Source organism: Delphinus delphis, chromosome 5, assembly GCF_949987515.2.
Source record: "Delphinus delphis chromosome 5, mDelDel1.2, whole genome shotgun sequence".
NCBI classification, from domain to species: Eukaryota; Metazoa; Chordata; class Mammalia; order Artiodactyla; family Delphinidae; genus Delphinus; species Delphinus delphis.
In genome coordinates, this window is record NC_082687.1 from 30,857,254 (window position 1) to 30,883,316 (window position 26,063).

Here is a 26,063-nt window from a genome sequence, read left to right on the forward strand (position 1 = left end):
ATATACTCTTGTGAAATAAAGATGTCCTTCCCTCTGTTCTACTCTAACGTTTTCTCTCTGCCCATATTTGTCAAAGGGCTTATGCAAAAGCAGGGTAATGCAGAATGGTGGCTCCAACGTAATAGCTCAGAAGGGCAAGCAACCCATCACCTCAATGCCAAATCTGTGCTATGAATTAGTCTGACTTCTGAAGGCAAGAGGAAACCAAAGGGAGGCTTCCTGAATCCCATCTGTTAACCTGAGAGACAGAGCTGAAGCCACTGGCTGTGCTAAAAGCCAACTCCACGCTCAGTGAGAAAGCAGCATAAACAGAGTAGGGGCGACAATGGAAAACAAAGAAGTTCTTAGGAAGAACAGACTGAACCTAGAGGGATCACTATAATTAGAACAATGGTGACTTTGACAGACACACAAGAGGAGTCCTTGAGGTGACATGCATTCTAAGGGTTTGTGAGCTTTGTCTTTCCTAAATCTCGATGCTATATTTGTTCCTCATTGACAGCAATGGCTACTCTTACCTCTTCCTGCACTTCGCAAAGGAAAGTGCCAACCCCCACCACTTTGTTGCTTAAATCTTTAATTTTTGCAGTCTGCTAAACTGGGAAGAAACAAGAGTCTCAATTTATTGGAAGCTATTCTTATTATTTGCTTTATTTCTGGATCTCAAATGAGGCCTAACGTGTTAAACAGCATCACCTGAGGTTTGAAGGGAACTGCCATTAACATATACATCTCTTTTTTCTACCTTCTCACAGAACTTCAGTGTTACTGCATTAATTACTGAACATGAGAATAAGAACAGCCTAGGCCCCACCCCACAACTGCCATCCTCTTAGCTCAATTATGAAAACTCTGACACAGAGGTGAGTGAACAAGTGTTTTCCAGCTGTTGAATCCTGTCAAATAAGGTACTCCAAGGCTACCAAATCAAGAAAATACTCTTCCTCTCAGTGTACACGTAAAACAGGAAGCCTAGATTTTCCATTATGCGACAACAACAAGGAAAAGTGGTTCCTAAAAGCAATCTAGGATCATTATGTTGGTCTGTAAGTGGATCTGGAATATGACCCAAATATAGAATGGTGTTTTGACAAGAGGAGTAACCACCTGTAGTCTTGTTTTCCTTCTTTGTCTCTCATCGGCACGGTGCACCTGTGACAGTTAAATGAGAAAACATTTTAAAAATGCTGCATGCAGCGTCAGCTAGTGTAGATGCAGACAGGGGTTCCCCTACCAATAGGGAACCCAGGGGATTCAAGCTCCTCAGCCTTCCTTGGGAGACACTTTCATGAATACATTGCAGAAATAATATTAAAGAAAGACAAATGTTTAGCATGATAATTAAAGAAAAAGAACAGAAAAGAAATTGCTTCAACGTTTCCAACATTTAACCAGCTCAAACTCTAGGCTCTTGAGCTTTTTTCCCCAGTCTTCTGTTAAGTGTATAAAATCCTCAAAATTCAGAGTCAGAAAGTTAGACTCAAAGATATCTAAACAGAAAAAGACACCACTACAACCAGTTCTAAGCTTTCTTCCACTTCTAGCTTAAATTGGCAGAACTTAGGTCTGATAGAATTTAAGGAAGTAAAAATTCTTGGAACAAAGGAGGTAAGCTGGAAGCCAGGGAAGTGCCAGGACTTAAGACTCAGCAAGTCTGATGGCAGTCAGGTGAAACCTCTTACCAGCCCTAGAGGGCATATCACAACCCTGTAGGGTACCGTATTTTCCTAATTTTACTAATGAGGAAACCAAAGTGCAGAGAAGCTAAGTACCTTCTCCAAGGTGACATGGCTGGTCTGTGGTGAGCCCAGACTGGAGCCCCACCTACCTGTATTCAAGATGCTGTCATGCAAACTCACCCCAGCTTGTAATCGAACGAGCGAGTTTCATTCAGGATTTTACCTCCATTCTCGAGTTCATTGATTTGCCTCTGAATTTCATAGTCTAAAAATAATAGTTTAGTATCATATTTTGATCCCTTTCATCCAGTTTAGCAATAATTAGACATCTTTTTCAATCTTTATGTCAAAAACTAATCAAGGGAGTTGTTTATAATTCTTCCCACAGATGCTATATTTTATTCTTGCTGCCGTCATAGAATAATCATGCTAGAAAGGGCCTTTTAGGAAGCTCTGCTTCTTCACTTTTTGAGAAAACCCAGACTCAGAGAGATTGCGTAACCCAGTACAGGCTACAAAACGTGGCAGAAGCAGGGCTAGGACCAATATCTACGCAGAATGACCCCAGATCTAAGATCGCTGCTTATCAAGAGTTTTTATCCCAGGATCCATGGGTGGCCTTCAAGGGGTTCTAGTACCTCCTGAGATTATATGCAAACGTGCATGTGTGCACAGGCACATATTTTGGAGAGAGGGTCCAGAATAAAAACTCTGGACCCTCTCTCCAAAATATGGAGAGGGATCTATGACCCCAAATGATGAACAGCCACTGCTCTATGCCACACTCCCTCACCACCCAACAAGGCAGAAGTGGTAAGCAAAGCACAGCCACAGTTGCTAAGCTTCCTTATGAAAACAGCTTTAGCCTCCGCTCCCCCCTCAACTCCCCGCCCAACATGTACCACCTGCCCTTGCCCAAATCCAAACTCTTATCATAGCTGATAAAAAGCAGCAACACGAAGAGGATGGCTAAAAGGCGTGATGTAGGGAGAAACATGGGGTAGAAAAATTACAGGCTTGAAGAATTAAGCCCATAACAGTAAAGCTTCGGTTCTTCCAGCCTGAGTCAGACCACAGGTAGAATTCTGTCTCAGACTACTCCAAAGGGTCCTTCATAAAATAACAGGTTAGGGACAGCCAAAATCAGGCAGGGGTCTCCATCATAAGTCATCAGGGATGAATCTACCTAAAATCTTGTTTTTTAGGTTCCCATCACCACCTCTTAGAATAATGAGTTCCAGAACACTTATCACCTACAAGGTGAAGTAGAACTTTCTTTCTGTTCATTCCAAGCTTCCCCTTCACAAACCTGAGCTGGAGGGTTTTCCCTAACCCAAACCTATCATGGCCTCAGAAATCTGGACTGTGTCTCCTTTTACAGGCAGAAGAGTCCACCATCGTTAGTCTGTCTTTACGCGGGGACCTTCCCCAACACCTTCCTCTCCTGTAAGTCATCCCCTTGACCATTTTAATGCTGTTTTCCTGAAAACTTGTAGACTCAAAGTGTTTTCACTGAGGCTAGTTGATCATTTCAGGTTCAGGATAATAAAATTTTATACAAGATTAGGAAATCTTTTTTGTGTTCCTTCTAATACCCAGGATGCTACTAAACCTTTTGGCTGTGACTCCACATTCATCCATCCCGTTCTCTGTGTACCCTGAAGGGTGCACCTTAACCTCCACCTCCTCCCTCCTCTCTTCCTCTCTAGATACCTTTGGTTTTAAAGAATATTTTCATTCCTCTGAGATGTCTTCCCCTCACATTCACAGATATCAACTTCTATGGACCACCCTAGATGCTGACCTTGCTCAACTGTTCGATTTTAACTACTAGTATACATTTGTCCACACTGAAAGATCCACAATGTGAACAAACAAGACCAATACCTGATTACACAGGCCCAAGCAATCTATTAGTTAAAACGGTAAAAAGCAGAAAAACATACTGACCAATTAGGTCAAATCGTGGCCATCTATAATGAACAAATATGACTTTATACAGTTCGGTCTGGTCAGAAGGAATGTGGTACATGGAAAAACAGAGTTACAGGATTTTGCAGATCCTCCCATAGAGGTGAAGTCTATTTCCCCTCCCCTTGAACCTGCTTTGAATGGAATGTGCTGGAAGAGATGCTGTGCAAGTTCTAGAGCTAATGACTCAAGAGGCCTTGAGGCATCTGCCTTCATGCTCCTGGGGTGTCCCCTCCGCCAAATAAGAAGGGCTGGGCTAGGCAAGTGAATGAAGCAAGCCCACGTGGGTAGAGCAGCCCAGCAGACATCCAGCACCAAGGCTGCAACACGTGAGTGAGGTATCTTGGACCCTGTATCTCAGCGGAGCTGCCGGCTCCCCACAGCCACATGAATGAGCCAAGGCAGGACAAGTAGAAAAACCACCCAAGCCACAAAACTCTGAAGTTGAGATGTTATTATGTAAGCCATTAAGTTGGGGGGGGGGGATGCTTGTTACACAGCAATAGATAACTGATACAAAGAAGTATATGAGGAGTAACAGCTGACATTCACCTATAGCTTTGGCCAAAAACCTGGCACTATTGAGATTCTTTACTTCGGTTCGAATGCCCAAAGGCTCCCCAGGGTTATGCACAGATATGTTGGCGTCCACTCTCAACTGGCCCTCTGTAAGGAAAGAAAAAAGACAACACTTTAGAAATTCTCTGAGGCAATCGTGGTTTTTTCAAGGCAAGAGAGTACAAGCAACGTCTAACTCTAGTTCCTGTTCAGTTACAGCAGCCTAACCTCAGAGGAAGTTAAGGTTGGTCCTGAAGTACTAACTTCTGCCCACTTGCGAAAATGATGGTCCTAAGGCATCTGAGGGGTGTGTGTGTATATATTTCTGTGCACTTGTACACATGCAGAATGCAGGAGAAATTCTGGATATACTGGCTTGGGAAATCTAATTTCTTTCATGCCAAATAAGAAAAACAACACTGTTAAAAATGGAGATTTACCCTGCAGTTTTATTCCGAAGTGTTTTTCAAAGTGTCAGAGCTGGGTTGTGGGGGAAGGCTTCAGAAATGATCATGTGATAGCCCTACACTGCTCTCCAGTGGAATGTGGATTTCCAACAGTGATTCCGAGAGATTTATAAGAGGGTCCTTGAGAATTTACAGCTCAAGGGCAAGAGCCAGAAACCTGGGCTTTTCCCCTCGTCCTTCCTCCAGGTACTGTAATGATCTCTTCCTTCCGTAAACAGGACTCGGAATCCTTCCTGACTGCTGTAAGGGTTTGCCGCAGCAGACAGACAGTGCTGTTATGAAGGGGACGGTCTGTGGGGGAGGGACTCAGAGGGGGCCATCCCCATCCTGGGAGGACCTTCTCTGACCCTGCAAGCCACCCCCCCGCCCCATTTTGGGAACAGTAATCCCTAAGGAAGCAGGTGGTTTATGGAGAGGGCCAAGAGGCTCTTGAGGAGGATAGGGAGGCAAAATCTCAAGCCAAAGAGAGATAAAGATAAGAAATCATCACATTTTATACCCTGCAAGGTAAGGCCTCAATTCTCTGTTCTCCAATTCCACTTACAATATTTAAAACAGAACAAAAGGGGAAGACAAAATGCTGGATTTTTCTTAGGCAAGTCTTTGAACTAAAAAAGAATCTGCCAAAGAGGAATGTGTCGACGGGCTGAAGAAAGCAATTTCTTTTCCAAGGTTTCATAGCAAAAGCATATTAAAATAATAAAATAGCTCAAATATATTCTATGCCAAGAAAAAGAGACCCTTGCAACAGGTCTCTGTCATTCCCACTCTGCCGCTCCAATGGCCACCCACGTTGACAGGCAGGGAAAAGGTGCCTTTCAGCCCAGAAATTACTCTATGTCTCCAGAATGGACCTCTCACATTTCTACAAAATCCCATAGCCCCTTTAGGACAACATGTGCTTCCTTGAATCTCAAGAAGTCCCAGCGACTCCTGATATCATCAGACTCTTGGTCTAGGAACCCTGCGGCATCCTTTGCTGCTGTTTTCTTGGCCCTTTGTAGTCTAACTGACTAGATCCTGTCAGTTCCTTCCCCCAAACATCCCTCAGAGCTGTCACTTCCTCTCCATTCCCACGGCTGCCATCCTTGCCTGAGCACCCGCATCCCATCCTGACCTTCAACTCAGTGACCCCTCCTGCTCCAGCCCCGCCCCGCTCCAGCTCGGTTCTGGCCACATCCACTCCCAGCACTTGACCAAGTGCACAGCTGGCTCCCACTGGGTCATCCCACCTCCTCTGCTTGGTATGCAAGAGCCCTCGTCTGGTCTTGACCGATGCACCCCACATTTCCTGCTGCTCATTCCCTGAGAAAGCCTCCTCCCATCAGGGAAGCTTCTGTCTGCTCGCTGGTGCCCACAGGCCCTCGTCATCCCTGCTACTGGCCCTCCTTGAACCTCAGCTCATCCTTCGAGGTCCCACATAAGTGGTACCACCTTCTCCTCCTGGAAACCCTCATCCGTAGGCCGGCCTCCACTGGTGGCTCCTCGGAGCTACCAGAATACATGCAGTCAGTAGAGCACACGATTGTAGTCTATTCTGAATTAGTCTTTTCTCTGAGACCAGATGGAAGGCCCTTGGGAATGGAGCCCAGATTTAAAACTCCCACCCCTCTTGCCTTCCCAAAGACATCACTCCTTCAGTTCTCTCCTCTCTCCCACAGCACTCCTTAACCCTCTTCTTCAGCATTCCCTCTATGCATGTGTATCCATAATCAACAGTATTTCTCACTAGAAACAAACCCCAAAGACCCACTCCCTTGAACCCAGTTCTCTCTTCATCATTCTGCTGTTATTGCTCTGCTTTCCTTTTCAGCAAATCCTCTCAAACAAGTACTGCTTGTTTGTTGGCGTCTCATCTCCGTGAGCTCACCTCCCATTTACTCCTACACCCATGTCAGCCTGGCTTCTGTCCCTACCTCTCTGCAAAACGCCTTGTCAAAGTCACCATCAACCCCTGGCTGCCAAATCCCACGGACGAAGGACACGCTGTGTCTTCCCCTCACTGGATACGCCGGCCCTCGGCGGCATGTGACCTACCAACCAACGCTTCCTCCCTGCAACATCTTCCTCCCTCGGCTGCTGTGACCTTACTCACCCTTAGCTGGCCCCTACCTCCTGGACACTTTCCATGTCCATGTCATTTGTTCCCATCCAGACTCAGGACTGTCTTCTTTACCTGCACTCTCTCTGTAAATGTATATGGTCTTAAACACCATTCAAGTTCTGATAACTCCTGAATTTCTCTCTTCAGCCAAAACCCTACTCTGAACTCCATCCACACTGACCTCTGCGCCTACTTCATCTCCACGTGGAGGTGGCCCAGGCATTTCAATTTCCGAAACTAAAGGATCTGCCCCTGCAACACATGCACATTTGTCCTCATCTTCCCCGTGTCAGCAAATGGCACCGCCACCTCGTTCCTCAAGCCTCCTTGACTTCTTCCGGACTCTTTGCCTTCTACCCCAGCCTGTTAACAAAAATCCTGTTATTTCTAAAAACCACCTCGAATCCACCATCTTGCTCTCTCCATCCTCACCGACACCAGCCACGTTCCATGGAGCAGCCGTGGTGGTTTTCCAAAACGGTAATCCGACTATGTTGTTCCTTGGCTTAAAAGCCCTTCCCTGACCTCCCACTGCCCTTGGAATGAAATCCAAACTTCTTATCATTGTTGGTGATCTAGCCCTCGCAGACCTTTTAAGTCTTACCTGAGGCCACACTGCCCTGCTCCTCGCGCCTTCCCTACAGTGGTCTTCTGCCACCTGTGTTACCTCCAAGCATATACTGTACGTTTTCCTCACCTCAGGGATTTTGCCTGGGCTCCTTCCTGGACGCTCATCCTCCAGCTCCCTGGGGCTGGGGTCTCGGGTTATTCTCCAGAGGCCCTCACCATCCAATGTATTCTTTATCACGGCACCCTCTGTACTTCCTTAAAGCACTTATCACTGTAACTACTTTGTTCTCTGTTAATATATTTGTGTCCCTCATGAATACAATATTTCCTCTAGGTAGCAGGAACAATGTCCTTTTCACTGCTCTGTTCAGAACCTAGAGCTGCCTCTGGCACATGGTAATTGTTCGATAAATTCATACCTTGGTATTTTCCTGAGCCACGAGTAAGCAGACTGGTCTCACAGTAGGTTCCCGACAAGTTCTAAAGTTCTGTCTGAATAGGACTAATCTACTGAATCCTGTGAAAGGCCCATTCAGCTCAAAGGAAAACTTCCCAAGTATACTGAGCTCTGCCCAGCCAAACCTCGATACTTGGGAGAGAACTTCTTTTGAGCCCTGAGAACCCTGAATTGGACCTCTCCTGCTTTTAAAAATAAAACCATCTTTCACAATTTAGACTTTTAATTTGGAAAAGGAATAAAGCATGAGTTTCAGTCTCTCCCAGAGAAGACCGCACTCCATAGATGTCTGAGGGGACTCATTTAGTGTCCTGCAGTGTTGAAAGGCAGTTCCCTTGCCTGGATTCCAATACAGTATCCAACACTCACAAAAGGCATTTACCCAGTGAAGACAAAATACCTTTTAAACAAATTAAGGTAAATTGCCTCAAGTCCACAAAAGCCTCACAGTCACGTTTGCTTCAATGCATTCTGCAACACGGGGGGAGGGCCTTCACAAGAACGTTATCAAGCTCAATTTCCACCCTCTAGAAGTAGAGAGATTTGTAACAGCAAAACGAGAAAACCTGTGCTACTGAGCACAGTGATATGGTGCAGTCACATTTTTTTTTTTTTAAAAACACATTCACACACCAGAAATATAACATCAGGGCAGAAAACTGTTTCTGTCAACAGCAGGGGCCTGATGATTTAGTGAGAAAGTCTATTAAGCTGTTTCATTCTGATCACTGAATACTCTCCAGAACTTAAACAACAGGGTTTGACAAAAAATAAGGTAAAATAAATAACGTGGCTCAATTTTATCCAACATATTTCACAAAGTTTATTCATCCACAGTGAGTGGTGATTCTACTTACTACTGTCAATAGAAGCACCTGACCTTTCATGAGCACAGGCTATTTGTCAGGACCTGTGATACGTTTTATGCACATTACCACGTTCTTTCCCTACAGCAGAGCTTTAATGACACATCCACTTAGACGTCCTTTAGGCAATTCACACTTGACACGTCCGAGACGGTATTCCAGGTTTTCTTCCACAAGGCCAGTCCTCGCCTGCTCTTCCCACCCTGCTGCCCCAACTCTGTTTGATGACTTGGATGACTTCCTCTCCTCTTTGGTTTCTTCCTTTCTCTTTCCATATACAATTATTTAGGGACTCGTTTCACAAGTGTGGAAAGGGAGGCTCACAGAAGTCAATTACCTCGCCCAGTTTCTATAGCTAGAGGCGGTAGGATAGGATTCCAACCCAGGTCTGGGCCTGCAGTGTCCTCAGCACTCACACTCTGCTAACCCAGCTCCCAAGGTTGTTTGTTTTTAATTAATTAATTTATTTTTGGCTGCGTTGGGTCTTCCTTGCTGCGCACATGCTATCTCTGGTTGCGGCGAGCAAGGGTACTCTTCGTTGCAGTGCGTGGGCTTCGCATTGCGGTGGCTTCTCTTGTCGCGGAGCACAGGCTCTAGGCACTCGGGCTTCCGTAGTTGTGGCACGCCGGCTCCAGAGAGCAGGCTCAGTAGTTGTGGCACACGGGCTTCGCTGCTCCGCGGCATGTGGGAACTTCCCGGACCAGGGCTTGAACCTTTGTCCCCTGCATTGGCAGGCAGGTTCTTAACCACTGCGCCACCAGGGAAGCCCTCAAGGTTGTTATCCACAGCAGCGGAGACACTGTCATGGCTGGCACTAGGAAGCGGGGTGACAGTGCTTACAAAGGAAGGCGTCCAGAAGTCAGACACACCCGGGCTCGGGCACTTCCTGTGCACCTTGGCCAAATAACCCAACCTCTGGAAGCCTCAACTCCTCACCTGTACAGTAGGCACAGTAATACCCATCTCTCAGGAATGTCATAAAGTTTAAATGAGACAATAAATTAATTTAAAAAATGCTTAGTGAACTGATGAGCACATACTCGATGTTCAAACTGGCAGATATTACAACCTTGGAAACATTTAGCGTATCTATATACTTTGGTACACATTCAACTCAGCAGACTGCTTTGAGGATCTCAACAGTGGCAAACATCCTGAGAAGGAAGTGACTTCTGGAACCCAAGCTGAGCTAGTCTACGCTCATTAGCAAAACTATCAGGAACTCACTGAAGCACAGCCCGGAGCAATTTAAGTTTCATTCCAAAAGCACGCTGGGGGTCCACTGGTGCTCTGCAGGGCAGCCTTCCGTTGGTTCCCAGGCTGCATTCTCCAATGGCGACACAGTGGCCTATGGTGGTGGGACAGAAGGATGGGAAAGGGGCCTGGGCTGATAAAGTGCTGAGAGCACCAAAAGCTGGACACCTGCAGACTCCAGGCAGACCTTCACTACCCAGAGCACTTCAGGACAACATCAGCCACTCTGCTGCTGTGCTGGGGGCAAAGCTGTCTGATTTGTATTTAAAAGCAACAAAAAGTGTCACAACAAATGAGATTTAATGAACCCTCTCAGCTGTCACTGCCTGATGAGTTCTCACTGTTATGGTTTATCTCTTGGCAAGGACCCGATGGGACTATTTCTCAGCTAACAGGTGGCCTGTTTATTATTCCATAGGTTTGGTAGGAATCACAGTTATTTTGAAGAAGAATGGAATAATAAAACTTTTTTAAAGCAACAGTGCATAAATGGATAACTACCCAATCTGCCCATATTTCGTTTCTATTCTGTGGGTAAAAAGACAGGATGAGCCAATTCTCCATTCTACAATGGAGAATTCTCTTGCTCTAACACAGAGCACTCCACTCAAACTCATGTGGCTGGCTGTGTTTTTCCTGACTTTAGCTTAAAGAAGAGAGCAAATTGGCAAGTTCCATCTCTAGATTCAACTTGTACCAGGGCTTTGATGTTACAATTTGTTGCCCATTAGATGTCCTATGTGACAAATGTGGCATTACAAATTCTGAAGTCCCTTTGTAACATGTGAACAAACGTGTGACAAAATGGTCGGTAAATGGTATGATAAACCGACAGGGAGATGAATCATCCCCACCAATGGTACTCAGTGGCACCCTCTGTGACATGTTAAGTGGTTAATTTTTTGTGTCAACTTGACGGGGCCAAGGGATGCTCTGATATTTGGTTAAACGTTATTTTGGGTGTGTCTGTGAGGGTGTTCCTCAATGAGATGAACCTTCAAATTGATCTACTGAGTAAAGCAGATTGCCTGCTCACCGTGGGTGAGCCTCCTTCAATCCGCTGAAAACCAGAATAGAACAAAAGGCAGAGTGGGGGTGAAGCCAAGCAGGACCCTGCGGGGCTCCTGGACATGGAAGCCTTTCTGTGTCCCTGTTTCTTGTTTGTAGAGAACAGATTCCAGCCTCCATGACCTTCCCTGAGTTCCAAAGGGCAGGTTCATACAGTTGCTAATCAGGGAAGGGAGGGGATGCAGAGACAAGGGAGGAGAAGTCAAGAAACAACAGTGCAGCCTTGGGGCAGGGTCCTGGTTCCCCCTCAAGGGATACACATAACACTATCTTTGAGCTCTTTACAGAACTAAAACCCCCAACAAATGGAAGATGTTAACCACCTGATGAAGCATTCTTCATTCCAGAGAGAAGGTCATGATGTGATAGCCTTAAGAACCACAGAAGCTCATCAGGAGACCAGATTAAAGGAGCGCAGGCCCTGCACACACCCTGATCCTTATCAGCAACCCAGCCCTTGAACCACTGCTGTAAAACTCCTCACCAAATCCCCCTGGGTTGGGACACACAGTTTTGAGGGCATGAGTCCACTGTGCTCCCCTCCGCCTGGCAAAGGAGTAAAGCTATTCTTTTCTACTTCACCCCAAACTCTGTCTCTGAGATTCGATCTGGCACCAGCGCACAGAGGTCGAGTTTTTGGCATCGGGGGAATTTGCTGTCTCTGCCTGACTGCCTTGGATCGGGGATACTGGTCTTGTCTTGGACTCTGGCTCAGACTGGAACTTACGTCCTTGGCTCTCCTGATTCTCAGGCCTTCAGTCCTGGGCTGGAACTATACTATTGACTCTCCTGCTGCTTGATGACTACAGATCTCAGGGACGCCTCAGCCTCCACAGTCACATGAGCCAACTCCTTATAATAAATCTGTTTACATGTCACACGCACATGCACACACACACATCCTATTTGTTCTCTTTCTCTGGAAAACCCTGACTAGTAAGTACGCCACTGGACTGAGAGATGGATTAACCACTGCAGATGCAGAACCTGCACCCTTTTTCCACACTGTCAGGGAGTGCTCTGCGAGTGGCAGACATTTTTTAAAAGCCCCTGGGAACAGAAAATAGGGGAAAACCATGGGAGAGATGGGCATTCAGGGATGTAAGAGTGGGCAAAGCAGTGCTAGGAAAGGCTCATGAAGAAACTGGGTTTGACCAAAACTTGTGATCTTTGTATCCAATTTGCAAACACTTAAAATGTATAATTTCCTTGATCCCAAGTTTTCACATTGTTTCTTCTGTTTAATTCCCTATTATATTTCTATTGAATTTCAGACTTTATCTCAAAGTTAAAGTTTTGTGAAATCATAACCTTGGTTTGTAGTCGATACAATCTGGCTTCAGCTTACATGGATGGAAATTCTATAAAAGGCGGAAAGAGACCCAGAGGAAAAGCATCCAGTAGCAATGAAGCGCTGCCCACACAGAACTCACAAACTAAGAGCTACTGTGCATAAACACAGGGTCTTCTGAGGACGATGAAGCTGTTCAAACACATTATTTTATTAATTCTCACAACGTCCTGATGCAAGAGGCCAGGAGGACACCTCCAGTCCCTGGACTCCTAATCTCACACTCTTGGGCTCAGCACCTCTGCAGGGCCGCTGTTTGTGTGTTTATTTTTGGTCAGGGGCTCAGAAAAAAATTCAAGGAAAATTCTAAAGAAAGACCCCAAAACCCTGAGGTAGAAAAGGCTGAGCAAAGGATGCAAACAACCCCACTGTAGCTGCTGCAGAGAAGAAGACTCCAGTGAGGAGAGAGCCCGGGAGTGGAAAGGGAGATGGGGAAGAGGCGGGCACTGCTTCTGTGGCTGCTACCTGCCATGTTCGCCTGGCTGGTCCCCAGGGCCTGAAGAATCAGCTGTAGCTCCCTGACGGCTGCAGCCGCCTCTTCTCCACAGGACATGTCAGGCTCCAGGACCACTTCCAGAAGGCCGACCCCTACCAAAGAGAGGCAGAGTCAGTCTGATTGGAGCTCTCCAGTCTGACCCGCAGATACATCAGGCTGAAACTTAGGAAAACCCTGCAGCACTGACAGGCCCTGAATCGTTTCACTTTCCCCTCACTCTTGGATTTTGAACTTTGGTTCTTTTCTTTTAATGTCTGCTTCAGATGTCAAGCTGCTGGGTCTGTGACTAGGCGGCGACGCTGTCTCGTTTTAGGGGTGGGTTAGTTGCAAGCGCATAGAAACCACAGTCCTAGCCCGGCTCTCTAAGCAGCTCTGCCAACACCAACAATGATATTCCGATCGCCATTAGTCAGGCTCCGGGGCCTGTCTCCTCAGTTGGTTTGGGCAAACTCTGGAGGGGAAGGGAAGTGGCAGGAAGGAAAATGGGGACTCTCCAAGCCTACCCGCTCTATTCAAATCAATGAGCGTCTGGGACCGCAGGCTGTCATGGAGGCTTTTGCCGCTGTCCTGTTCCAGCTGGATCTGCTTGACCCTCGCTGTCCTGGTGACCATCTGACTCCGCCTCTTCCCCACACAGACGCTGTACGCCAAGCTCCCATTCACGGCGATCGGCAGCCTCTGCTGGGTAATCTGGTAGCCGGCCTGCACGCAAATGTGGGCCAGAGTCACTCATCTGTAGGTCAAAGCTGGGAACTAGTTGATCATTCCTTTTAATGTCATAAAACTACAGACTTACTTAAAACCACAACAGAACAGAAAAGGAAAAAAGGAAAAGGAGACACAAATCAGTTTATGTGCTGCGGCCGTAATTTAGCCTGGCCTCTTCTGGCTTCTCTGGACGCCCCTTTCCCCATCCCTGAACCCACACCCCCAATAATGAAGCAGTGAACAACGTGGACCCTATCTTCCCTAGGGAGCACCATTCTGGGGAATAACAATAATCTCTCTGTCTGAAGCCTCTAAGAAAAGAACCTATTGTTTCCACTAAGCTCGTTAGCTCAGCCCTGCAACTGATTACTGGGCTCCTGACAGACCCTCTCACTGGAAGTGCTGGCTAAGCATCCTGCCATCTACTCTCAGCACAGCTAACACCAGTTGCTAGTGCGGTGAAGCTGGATTCATTCCTGCTTTTCGAGCTCACCAGTCATGTCAGCTGCCCTCCCTGACCCGACTTCCCTTGTTCCTCGAGCCAGAAAATGCTGTGACACTCACGCCCGGCTAATGCAAAGCGCAGAGTACTAAAATACTGATGGATGTTGCCAGAGCTCCCTTACCACCTTCTAAGTGGGGAGGAAGAATTACTTTCAAATGCACATGCGCATGAACGCACACTAAAGAGAAGGCAGGTCAGGACGGAGAACTGGGGAAGAGCAGAGAATGACACTGACACAGTTAGTGTCCCCTGACACGGTTCTCGGTACTTCACACCATTTAATCCTCAAGACAACCCTAGGAAGGAGCTACAGGGCATGGAGGGGTGAAGGGCCTTGCCCAAAGCCACAGAGCTAGTAAGTATCAATGTCAGGATCTGAACTCAGATGATCTGACTCAGAGTCTGCGCCCCTAGCTACCCGGCCAGCATTGTTCAAACCAGCTGCATTGGAATCATCCGGTAGAGTGGTCAAAACAAAGATCTTCTGGCTCCATCTGAAGCGTTTCTGCCTGCACGTCTGGGGTGGCGCCTGGGAACTTATATGTCTGACATGTTCCTAGGAGATGCTGATGCTAGTGGCCTAGAGAACACACTTTGAGAACCACTGCATTAGGTCAATTTGCTCTCTGTGCTGAGACAGGAAGTCTCAATCTGTGAAAATTAAACTCTGGGTAGGGCTGCCAAATAAAATACAGATGCTTGGTGAAATAGGAATAATGTGAATACATTATTTAGATAAAAACGAATCTTCTTTTAGTATAAGTGTGTCTGTCTCATGTAATATTTGGCAACACGACCTCCAGATTATCTGAGCTACCTGGGCAAGAAAATCCAGAAAGCCAGAGTTAATAAAACATCTCATTTTAGTCACATATTGCTAAGTCTCCCACCTGAACCAAACTCGTTATCACTCTTAAAAGATGAAAAAAATGCAGTTCAATTCTCTCCACCCTACCAAGCAGTAGAATTTACTACAAGGCTGGCAGCCAGAGGGAAAAAGCAGCAGCAATTGGAGAATTCAGGTTCCAGCTGTATTTTTTATTTAATTCTACTCCTGCCCTCACCTGCTGAAAACAGCTCACCCACGCCTTCAGTTCAGAGAGAATAACGTGAAGCAATATCATCACTACTGATTTCCTAAGCCTCAAGAAGGGCCACACTTACTATCAGAGGCTCAGAGCAAATCAAACATTATTTTGGGAAACACACTTGACATTACAGTTTTGGTTCAGTTCAGTAATATGAAAAATTGGCTCTAGTTCACACTGACTTTCCTCTTAAAGAAAAAACCTTTCTAATTTTAAGGAAAAAGCAGGTTAATATTGGGTTTACTGCTCGGCCAATTACTGCTGTTCGTCCAGGCTTCCGGTTTACGTTTCTGCTTGCTCTTGCCCACTTACTCAGTATTTGGGGACGACATGAATGTCTGCAGAGGAGCCGGTCCTGTTACTGGGACCTCCAACTTAACAGAGGGACGCTCTCGCTCTGTCTCCGGAGCCACAGGATGCACTGACTGCTGCATCAGCCACGGAAGTAGCTTCTGTCCTAACGACAATTAGCACCAAACCCCACAGCCGGGCTGAGCCTGAGAGCGCGGGCTGCTTCCCCTCCGCAGTCAGTTAGGAGCGAGCTGCCAGAAGCACGAGACTCCGCCAGAGCCGGCGATCAGGACCCTGGCATCCAGTCTGGTAAACGTCAGGGGGCACTGGCTTCATCAGGCTGGGCAGGGCCTCCCGCTGGGATGGATGGAGCTCTGGCTGAAGAGGCGCTCAGCCCCCTCCCGCGGCTAAGCCCCAGCTCTGGGTGGGTGGACAGACGGATGGATGGACGGAGGGCAGAGCATACTCACAGGGAGGTCTGCGTAGAAGTAGTGCTTCCGGTCAAACAAGGACCTCCTGTTGATGTGGCAGTCCAGGGCCAGGCCGGTCATCACGGCTGCTTCCACACACCGCCTGTTGAGGACCTGGGGGGACAGAACACGCGGCTCCTCTCAGACCCACCTTCTGAACAAACGCTCCTCCGCCTGCGGACATCCTCCCCGAATCTGGCCATCCGGCCCTTCGATGGGCATCAGCTCTGGTTCTGTGCAGGCAGCTCGGCTTACAAGCCGACTCTGTATCTGGAGTCAGGGCTAGTTTATATAAAAAAGAAGATGCGTGCAGTGATGGGTCCCATTGGGCACCTAGTAACTGCCACATCGGGGGTCCTTCCCCCCTACCCGTACCTGACATGACATCAAAGTTAACAGGGAAGGTCCCAGAAAAGCTCAGCAGAGTGGTTACTACAGGAAATAAACTTACTGTCACTGCCTCTGCTAGAAGAACAAGGAGCCGCTCAGAACACACAGGAGGCACTGATTCCTGAGAGGAGGGTTTGAGAAGCAGCTCTCCAAACAACCTCGGTGAGGTTGGGAGACACTGTGACACAGAAAGAATGAAGTTCTGGAAATGACAGGACTGCAGCCATCTCCTCAAGGGCTGGGAAATGACGCACTCCTGCCTCCTACTCTCGGTCCAGGCCTGGCTGATTCCCTAGAAGTGGAGGCTGAGCGTGCCCCGCCCCCTCACCTCCCCAAGCTGCTCGTCCCTCCAGGGCTCCTGGGGCTCCTGAGCTCCTTCTGGATCCCACCCTGTCCCGCTTTCAGGAGCAAAAGACCAAGAAAGGGCTGGCCAACCTTCTGGCCCCAAGGGACGTAAACAGCTCTTAGCACTTTGGGGGGTGGGTAGGTGGCTGGAATGAGGTAGACAACTAGAGATGAGAGGAAAGAGCATTCAGCTCTGGAGTCAGGTCCAGACCCCACTGCCGCTGTGTAGATGTACAGCTGTGGGGCTGGAAGCCTCAGTTTCCTCACCTCTGACAGAGGGGTTCAATGTCTACCTTGCAGAGGGGACAAAGTCACAGCTGGCAAACCTCCTCCACAGCAGGAATTCAATACATAGTTCATTTTCCCCACACCGCTTCGGGGCACGTTTTGAGGACATTATGCTTGCTGATGAAACATATTTCTATTTTTTATTAGACTATTTATGGTGTTCTTTAGTATATTTACTATGTTATTATCTACGTAGGACTTTCCAGTTATGCTTTTTTACATCCGCCGTTTTATTTCAGCCCCACAGCAACCCTATAAAGAGGGAATTTGTATTATTCCAATATGTCAGAAAAAGAAAAAACTAAGACCCAGAGAGACCAAGAGACTCACTGGAATCTCAGAGCAGAAAATGTTAAAGCCAGCTCGAGAGTCCGCAAGTGCCCTTGCCCAGAGGGTGACAAATAGAATAGAATCCCTGTGGTGCGGGGACCAGGCACCCAGACACAGGCAGGACTTGTTGATCAAACACGCAGATTTTAAAAACAAATCTGTACAAGAAAATGTAAGAGGTGTCTCTACTCACTGCAACATACAACCCCCAAAAGAAAAAGCCAACAGCAAACCTCCCTCCTAATAACATCATCACGTGCCTGGTTTTGGAAACCGGGTTACAAAATGGAGCCATCTCACAGCTTCCATTTGGAGCTCTTCATTCTGGGCCAAATAATATCGTCAGCTCTGCAGTTATAATGGTTTTCACGGTAAGATGTGTGTGCGGCGTGAACAGGATGCTCTAATTATTGACGTTTTCACTTGCTAATGTTTGGCATTTTACTGAACAGTTGTTACTGCAATACAAACAGAGCTGGTGGAAGAGCCTGCCAAATCCAAGCCCAAAAACCTGACCCGGGTTAAGGCACACGAGAACCTGAGGCTGGGGTCCCGGCCCCGAACCCCACTCCTCCGGGGCTGGGCCGCGGCATGGGTGTGCTTGGAAACTGCCCGACTGGCTGTCTGTCCAGTTCTTGCTTTATCACTCCGTTTTCTAACCACTGCTTCCTCTCTCATCTCTGTCCAGTCTGCCCCTTTGGGGCCAACCTTCTTCCTTCCAGGCATGAAGAGAGCCCAGGTCTGTTTTGCTTGCTAATTTCTGAGTGTGCATTGCTAATAAACACCCCGCGCCTGGTGCTGTGCGGGAGTGAAGAGTCGTGGGTGATCACAGACTCTCACTGCCCCTGCATGCACATGAGTACACAAGCACTTGATAAACCATCAATTTTCCAAAGAATAAGAATTCAGTAAAACACACAAACATTACAGCAATACTGAATATACTTTCATCTTTTCTGGATGATTTAGGCGGCTTGGAGCACTTCAGGGTCAGAATTATAAGCATCAATCATCACCACACTACAGTTGCACAGAAGGGCTAGTAAACAGAGAGTGCCAGTTAAAAGAATGCCAAGAAAAAAGAATTTATTGCGATCCTAGTCAAGCTGCTTGTGACAGATGGAGGTCCAGGTCAGCATGTTCTGAGGAGAGGATGCAGAATTGGAAACTTCAACTGGGGCTGTCTTTATTCCAAAAAATGTCTTCAGTGTCTACACAATACTAGGCTTTAGGAATGCAGAGGGACATAGGACTCCGTTGCTGGCCTCAATGAATGTGCATTGAGGACATGAACCTGCCGGCACATCCTACATCCTTTGCAAGTTCATCTTCCACGTGAGGATGATCCTGCTAAAAATGCAAATCTTACGGCATTCTGTTGCCTAAAATCATTCAGCGGCCCCCACGTCCACATGATAAAGGCCAAGCTTTTACACGGTCTAGCTCCAGCCTCCATTTTCAATTTTATCTCCTATCACATATCCCCCCACCCAACCCCACCCCACGGTCCAGTTCTCCTGTAAACCATGCTGATTGCTGACTTGCCCTATTCCTACTCACAGTCTACTGAGACGTCACCAAGTCTGTGCAACGTTCCTTACGCTTCTTCCTATGTACCTCTCTGACCTTCTACATGCTTCCATTTGTGCTTGTATCACAGTGGATTAGATGTGTTTACATATATTTCCACTAAACTAAGTTTCATGAGAACGGGACTTGTCTGTTCAGCCTTGGACCCCTAGAGCCTCATACAGAACTGAAAGGCAGTGGTGCTCAATGTGTGTTGAACTCAAATGAGGAGGGAGGTGATGGGTATCCACGGAGGGTCTCAGAGAGGCAGTGATGCCTCACTCTCCTCCAAGGTGTTACCTGCCACCTGCTGGCCTTCAGACTTATTTCTGGAAGTGCCCTGAAGTGAAGACCAATCACATATGATATGATCAAAGAGGTAACTCAAAAACTCCAAAGACTAACTTGTCCTGAAGAAGCCTGTTACAGAATTTTCTTTGCAATTAACATAAAGTGACTACAAAGGAGCTCACGGCTAACCCCAGCAGCTTTCGTGTGGAAGGAAAGCAATGCTTCTTGGAACTCACAAAGCACAACTCTCTCAGGTGAGCCTTAGGACACCTCACTCTGAATTTGGGAACCATCAACAGCAAGTGCTGACTGCACTCAGCTTGTGTCAGGAGGTGTGCTCTGCACATCACACACATGTGCCATTTAATCCCCTCGGTGGTCCTAGGGCAGATACTCTTATAATCCTCATCTTACACATAATGAAGGGAAACACAAGAGATTAAGTAACTTGGCCCAAGGCGACACACACAGTAAGTGGCAGAGCCAGGATGTCAGACTCCCAGAACCCAGGCTCTGGGCTACACTCATCGTAAGCCTTCAAAGAATGAAGTGCATTAGTGTTAGCTCTCAAGACCCTAACTTCAGGCCATAACTCTGCAGCAGCATCTCAGACCAAACCCTTCCGTTTCCAGTATTTTCTTCCTGCCAGTTTCTACCTGCATAGTCTTGTTTTCAGATGTCAAGCTCTTAGAGGGTGAGCCTCATCTTCTTTGAACTTTGTAGAACACTCTGTACACAGGCTCTGGCATGTGGGAGCTGGAGAGTGAGTGGACCTACAGTTTTTCTCAATCAGCAGGGGATGTTGTATCGCTCGACTTCTGACACCTTTAGACAAAAGTACCTGTGAAACGATTTATTGAATAAGTGAAGAGCTAATTCCTTAATCGGAAGTTAAGAAAGGTATGAGAGGCGGAGGCAGGAGATAAGACAGCCAACAAATGTCATGACCAGCAGAGAGACTGGGCAGATCACGGTCAGAAAAAGGATACAGGGTGAGGGGGTAGTGAATGGTTTTTAAAAAGAATCATCACTTGTTCGGCTTGTTTGAAAAATAAGCAGTCCTGAAACCGTAACTTGTGTGGAACCTAAAATACATCCAGCGCATAAGGCGGCATAAACAGCCCAGAAACATCATGAGACTTCCAAGGACACACTGTGACCACAACATGAGAAGCAGTCTTCGAGTTTTAAGACTTACTTAGCCTAACCAAAGAAACATTTCCTGATCTCTCAGCACAACAATCGTTTAATCATTTAATGACAACTCCCAACACATACAAGATAAATAATCAAGTAATTCATGTTCTACTTTCTTAGTCTGTCTTGATTTTTTTCCCTCCTCCCAAATCCTCTGATTTAATTCAGGCCTCCATTCAAACAATCCCCCGTCCAATCAAGAATTCTGCACCTGCCACCTGGCCAGGTGTCTCTGCCTCCACCCTCAGCCCTATAATCTCTCCTCCACATCCATTCAAGAGTGATCTTTCTAAAGGATAAATCTGTTCATGTAATTCCCCTGCTGAAAATCTTTCTTCCCTCCTCCCCACCACCGAAAGGATAAACTCAAGTGCTGGTGGAGTCTTCAGTGCTTTTTGTGACTCGGCCCATCACCACCTTGCTGGCTTCCTCTCCCTCCACTACCCCTAGCCCGACAGATGTTTATGCAGCTCGGCACGTGACATGCTTTCATACAAACTGCTGCTTCTGCTGGGAACGCCCTTCCTCCTCAACCACTTGAGCAAGATCTTAGCACCTGGCAAGACTCCCGGTTGACCCACCAGTACCTCAGCGTAGGTATCCCTCCTTCTCAGCTCCCGTGCGCTCTGGAAAAGCACTGGCTCCCCAGCCAGGCTGAGCTCCCTGAGGGCAGTCAACTCATTTTATCTTCTTTGAGCCATTACCAAATGCAAACCAGCTGATTAAACATTAACTGAGGTAATGAATAATTTAGCATTCCCTTTATCAACATCCCAAACTCCATAAGCTATGAAATAAAAGCAAAACTGTTCTATAAAATGTGTCAGGAAAAAGCAACCACTCTTAGCATGTAAAATAGAACAGATTTCATGCAGAGACCTTATTACACAGATGACAGACGAGCCAGGATGTCAAAAAGGCAACTTAGAAGATTCTCAGCAGCAGGAAGACACTCATACCCCAGGGATGGAGGGGCTGGGTGGGGAGAAGCAGAAGCAGTGGACGTGACTTCTCCACTACCTGTGATGCTGACAGAGGAAGAGGGAAGGAGAAATTCCCTGTTGCTTCTTTCCTCCCAGCTCCAGTCTTTCATCAGAGCCTCCCACCCAACCAGTCGGAAGCCAGCTGATGGGGGCGGGTTGGGGGAACACTAGGACCGTCAGCCTGCGGGAGCACATGCCCCCCGATCCCCCACCCCCCCGCCCTCCTGCCCCCCTGCAGTGATACTCAAAAGAGCGGGCGAATGGTGAGGCGAGGAACTGAGGAACGAAGGCCACGACCACACAGCAAATCCCATCCATTTTTATACTCACTTCTATGACTCCTTCTTTTGTTAAATATCTAATTGATCAAACGATGCCACTCTCAAGTCTATCCAATCAACATACAAATGAAAATCTTGTGGACTCCTTTTTCACATACTGGTATCCAAGAATTATGAAATGTTACTAATTTATAAGGAGGATTTGTGATAACTCAACTTGGGTTGGACCGAACTCTAAGGTGACATTGACTATTAGGAAACGATTTGCTAAGTAAGTTCACGGAATGAAGAAGACTCCATAACTTATTCAGTCAATAAAATATTCCCTAGGATTTTAGCACATTTACGTGAAATTCTACAAATTACAAATAAATCAATTCACAGAAGTCAGTCTTGGGGACCTATGCCAGGAAATATTTTGTGATATACTTCAAAGGAGTAAAACTGCATAGTCTTCAAAATAGTTTGTAGTTCACACCATTTCTATCCCCTTCCTCCTTTACCCTCAACTGGTGACCCAACAGTAACATGATACCCAAAGTTAGTCCAGTGGGTACCAGTACCTCCTTAAAAAAATTGAGGCAACATGACAAGACTAGTGTAACTCACTGAAAATCCAGTTAGCAACTCCTCTGGATCATTCAAACAAAGACTCTAAGGTGATGTTTTACAAAAATCCCAAGTGGCAATTACTCTATGAAATTAATGCTATACATGACAAACCTGATGATTAAGATATAGCATGGTAAATGCTTTAATTTATGGAGAGAAAGTAATTAAGATTTATTAAGTAAAAATAAGGCACTAAAACGTGCTTTTATCTTACCGCTAACCATAAATTTGTCTCAAAGCACGAACTCCCTCTGATTCATATTCAAAGCGAAAGTTCCCACACAGATAAATTTTCATTATGGTAAAGAAAGTTGTTCCCCATCCCATCGCCTCCCCACACCACATTCCTTCTCATCCTTGAGCTCTTTTATCATCCCCGGATACAAATACAAACACTTTGAGCACTGATGACTAAGCTTGCTAAAACTGCTCAGTTAAGACAATTTTTTTAAAAGTGGACTTCTATCATCAAAAGTTACCAGGTTTCTGTAGATACTAAATATTTATCTAGATATGCCCACATAAATATATATGTTCTTTACATCTAAACACGGGCATTGCCTCGGGAAAAGGAGAACGTGAATGCAACAATTTTTCTTTTGTTTAAATCCCTCTTTCACAAAAGGGAAAAAAACATCAAATATCCATCACAGGAAACAATTCTTGTTCAAAGAGGAGGGGTGTGGTCTGGCAGTTTCAGGGGTCCCTCAGCTCCACGATCCTCTCTGTTCTCAGCCCTCTTGTACCAATTCCGCTCCCCAGGACGGGTCAGGATCAAGGGCAAGGATATTTCCTTGGTCCAAAGTGCCAGAAGGCCCACTCTCCTCACTTGGGATTCCATTCTCCTCCTGCCCCCGCCTCCCTGGCAAGGTCAGGTGGCCTAGGGCTGGTACCCACACTCCCTCCACAAGGAAGGGCTGGAGAGGGCAGGCTAGACCAGCTTGGCCTTTGACACTGGAGCAATCCCTCTTGCTTTTCCATGGACCATTGGGATACTAGGATCTGACATTCACCTCTGGGCTTGTAGGAGAAAGAAGGGAAAGATCCAGGCGTCCCTCTAGCCCAGGGAAAAAGAGCTCTCACGTGACACAGCCTGGTTTGTTCGGACTTCACTTTGGGGTCGGAGGCCAAGCCAACTACTACAGTGTTCACTTGTGGAGCCTCAGACCTGGCCAGGGAGCCAGGTTAGAGAGGAAGGTTTGAGAATGGTTGGCAGCCAGTGAAAAGCAAGACTGGGAGTGCAGGTTGGCTGGTCTCCATTTCTTGTTCCCAGAGCACTCCGGGCAGTTACTAGCACGGCAGTTATTCTGATCTTGAGAAGACAAACTGGGTCGAGACTGAGTCGGAAAGACCTGAGCCTGTCTTCTCTCTACTCATCAGCTGTGTGACCCTGCACAAATCACCTAACCTCTCTCAGCCTCAGCTTTCTTATCTGCGAGGGGAAAAACATAACTATTTTGCAGGATTGTTTGGTGAATTCCATAAAATTACTCAACATATGGTAGATATTTAGTACACACTAGTTTCAGAATGGAAGTGTTATTAAATGCAAAATGCCCAAATCAACTGAATCTTTCATATGCAAGCTTTTCTAAGAGGCAAGGGAATCTAATAAGAAAGGGTCTAAACAGTTCCACAGACCCATCAGTCTGGATTTACAATCCAAAGTACGGCACAACGGATGCTGAAATTATGTATTATGTCAAACATCATACTTCCCGCTTAAATGATAACCAACACTTTTGTGATAATTAGTTTGTTATCTGCAGAGGAATAGAGACCATATTTCTTAACGTCTCAGGAAGCTTATATGACTTCATTTTCTCTGTTTTATCGTGAAGCAAAATAAATCTGTGGCTGGAAAAAGCTCCCATTCTTAAGTGAGAGAAACTACCTTCTGACAAGCTGAACAGTTAGACACCAGATAACTGAGTCGATTTTTACTGCCGTCTCATTGTTGCCCACCACATATCTGTGACTTCCTGTCTTCTAAGATAGCAGCTACTTTTGAAATTCAAAGAGAGTCTGCGGAGAAGAGATGTAGGAAGGCATGAAGGAGACATGGGAATCACGTTTTAAAAACTCACTATCCTGCAGCAACATGGATAGACCTAAAGATTATCATACTAAGTGACCTAAGTCAGAAAGAGAAAGACAAAGACAAATGCCATATGATATCACTTATACGTGGAATCTAAAATACGACACAAATGAACCTATCTACAAAACAGAAACAGGCCCACGGACATAGAGAACAGACTTGTGGTTGCCAAAGGGGAAGGGGGTGGGGGAGGGATGGAGTGGGAGTTTAGGGTTAGCAGATGCAAACTATTATATACAGAATGGATATAATAAACAAGGTCCTACTGTATAGCACAGAGGTCTATACTCGATATCCTATGATAAACCATAATGGAAAAGAATATTAAAAAAGAGTGTAGGGCTTCCCTGGTGGCGCAGTGGTTGAGTGTCCGCCTGCCGATGCAGGGGACGCGGGTTCGTGCCCCGGTCCAGGAAGATCCCACATGCCGCGGAGCGGCTGGGCCCGTGAGCCATGGCCGCTGAGCCTGCGCGTCCGGAGCCTGTGCTCCGCAATAGGAGAGGCCACAACAGTGAGAGGCTCGCGTACCGCAAAAAATAAGGAAAAAAAAAGTGTATATATAACTGAATCACTTTGCTGTATGGCAGAAATTAACACAACATTGTAAATCAACTACACTTCAATTAAAAAAAATAAAGAGTTTGTTCAGGGGGAAAAAAATAACTGTCCCTTTTTAAAAAAAATTAATTTATTTATTTTTGGCTGTGTTGGGTCTTCATTGCTGCGCACGGGCTTTCTCTAGTTGCAGCGAGCGGGGGCTACTCTTCGTCGTGGTACGCGGGCTTCTCATTGTGGTGGCTTCTCTTGTTGCGGAGCACAGGCTCTAGGCACACAGGCTTCAGTAGTTGTGGCTCATGGGCTCCGCAGTTGTGGCTCACAGGCTCTAGAGTGCTGGCTCAGTAGTTGTGGCGCACGGGCTTAGTTGCTCTGCGGCATGTGGGATCTTCCTGGACCAGGGCTCGAACCCGTGTCTCCTGCATTGGCAGGCAGATTCATAACTACTGCGCCACCAGGGAAGTCCCAATAACTGTCCTTTTTGAATAAAACTTTGGGATTGGGCCAGGATCTTTAATGGAGAAAGATTTCCCCCAACTTTAACTCTGAATATTTGTCTTTCTCTTGTTTATAGCTTTTAAGAAGAGTATATTACTATTAAAAAGGCTAAAGCATATTAAAAAGGCTAAAGCATACCAATCCATTCATTTTAGATCACTGCCCCCACACTGAAACTGCCACATCTTTTCTAACCTACCCTAAAATTTACTCCCAAGACCTAGAGATTCAATGGAATGACAAACTTTTTCATATTAAGAGTAATCAGTGATAGTGATAAGAAACATTAATTTCATGAATGAAAAGCTCTAATGACCCAGAAAGAGATCTACTTTTATCTTTACATAAAAGGTTAGTACTTAGTTGAAAGCTCTGACTATTGCTGAGAAACAAAGCAACTGCTTGAACCAACTGAACTCTAAGAAATGCTAGCTAGGTATTCACTACTGGTATGGACAGGGAAGTTGGATAGGGAACAAGGCCTGTCAATATGGAAAGCAATTCCTAGAGACACTTGCCATTCTATTGAAAGTGCACTAGCTCTGTTCCTCAGTCCCAGGAATGGCCTGAGGAGTGAGCCTTTGGAAGAGTCTATCAGGACACAAGTTATCAGGAAGAAAAAACCATCCTGTATTTTATGCATCCAGTAGGTATACGGCATCTCGTTAGAGGCTTCACGGCAAGCCATGAAATCATGGAGGCTAAAAGGAAAAAAAAAGA

General features: G+C 46.4%; 1 protein-coding gene across 10 annotated transcripts in view; it reads right to left on the reverse strand.

Moving 5' to 3' along the window:
* GATB (glutamyl-tRNA amidotransferase subunit B) overlaps positions 1-26,063 on the reverse strand; it is a 91,904-nt gene that overhangs the window by 45,011 nt on the left and 20,830 nt on the right. For 9 of the 10 annotated variants that reach the window (XR_011246468.1, XR_011246470.1, XR_011246469.1 and 6 more), the window contains exons 3-8: positions 15,904-16,017; positions 13,345-13,543; positions 12,811-12,933; positions 4,203-4,316; positions 1,860-1,944; positions 1,108-1,152 (exon numbers count right to left, since the gene is read on the reverse strand). Coding sequence is in view for 1 of the 10 variants with exons in the window: in XM_069540683.1 (XP_069396784.1) it covers positions 1,108-1,152; positions 1,860-1,944; positions 4,203-4,316; positions 12,811-12,933; positions 13,345-13,543; positions 15,904-16,017 (680 nt within the window). In the remaining 9 variants the exon portion in view is untranslated. Of the gene's footprint in view, positions 1-1,107; positions 1,153-1,859; positions 1,945-4,202; positions 4,317-12,810; positions 12,934-13,344; positions 13,544-15,903; positions 16,018-16,278; positions 16,319-26,063 lie in introns of those variants that run through there. The other variant, XR_011246471.1, reaches the window with a different exon arrangement.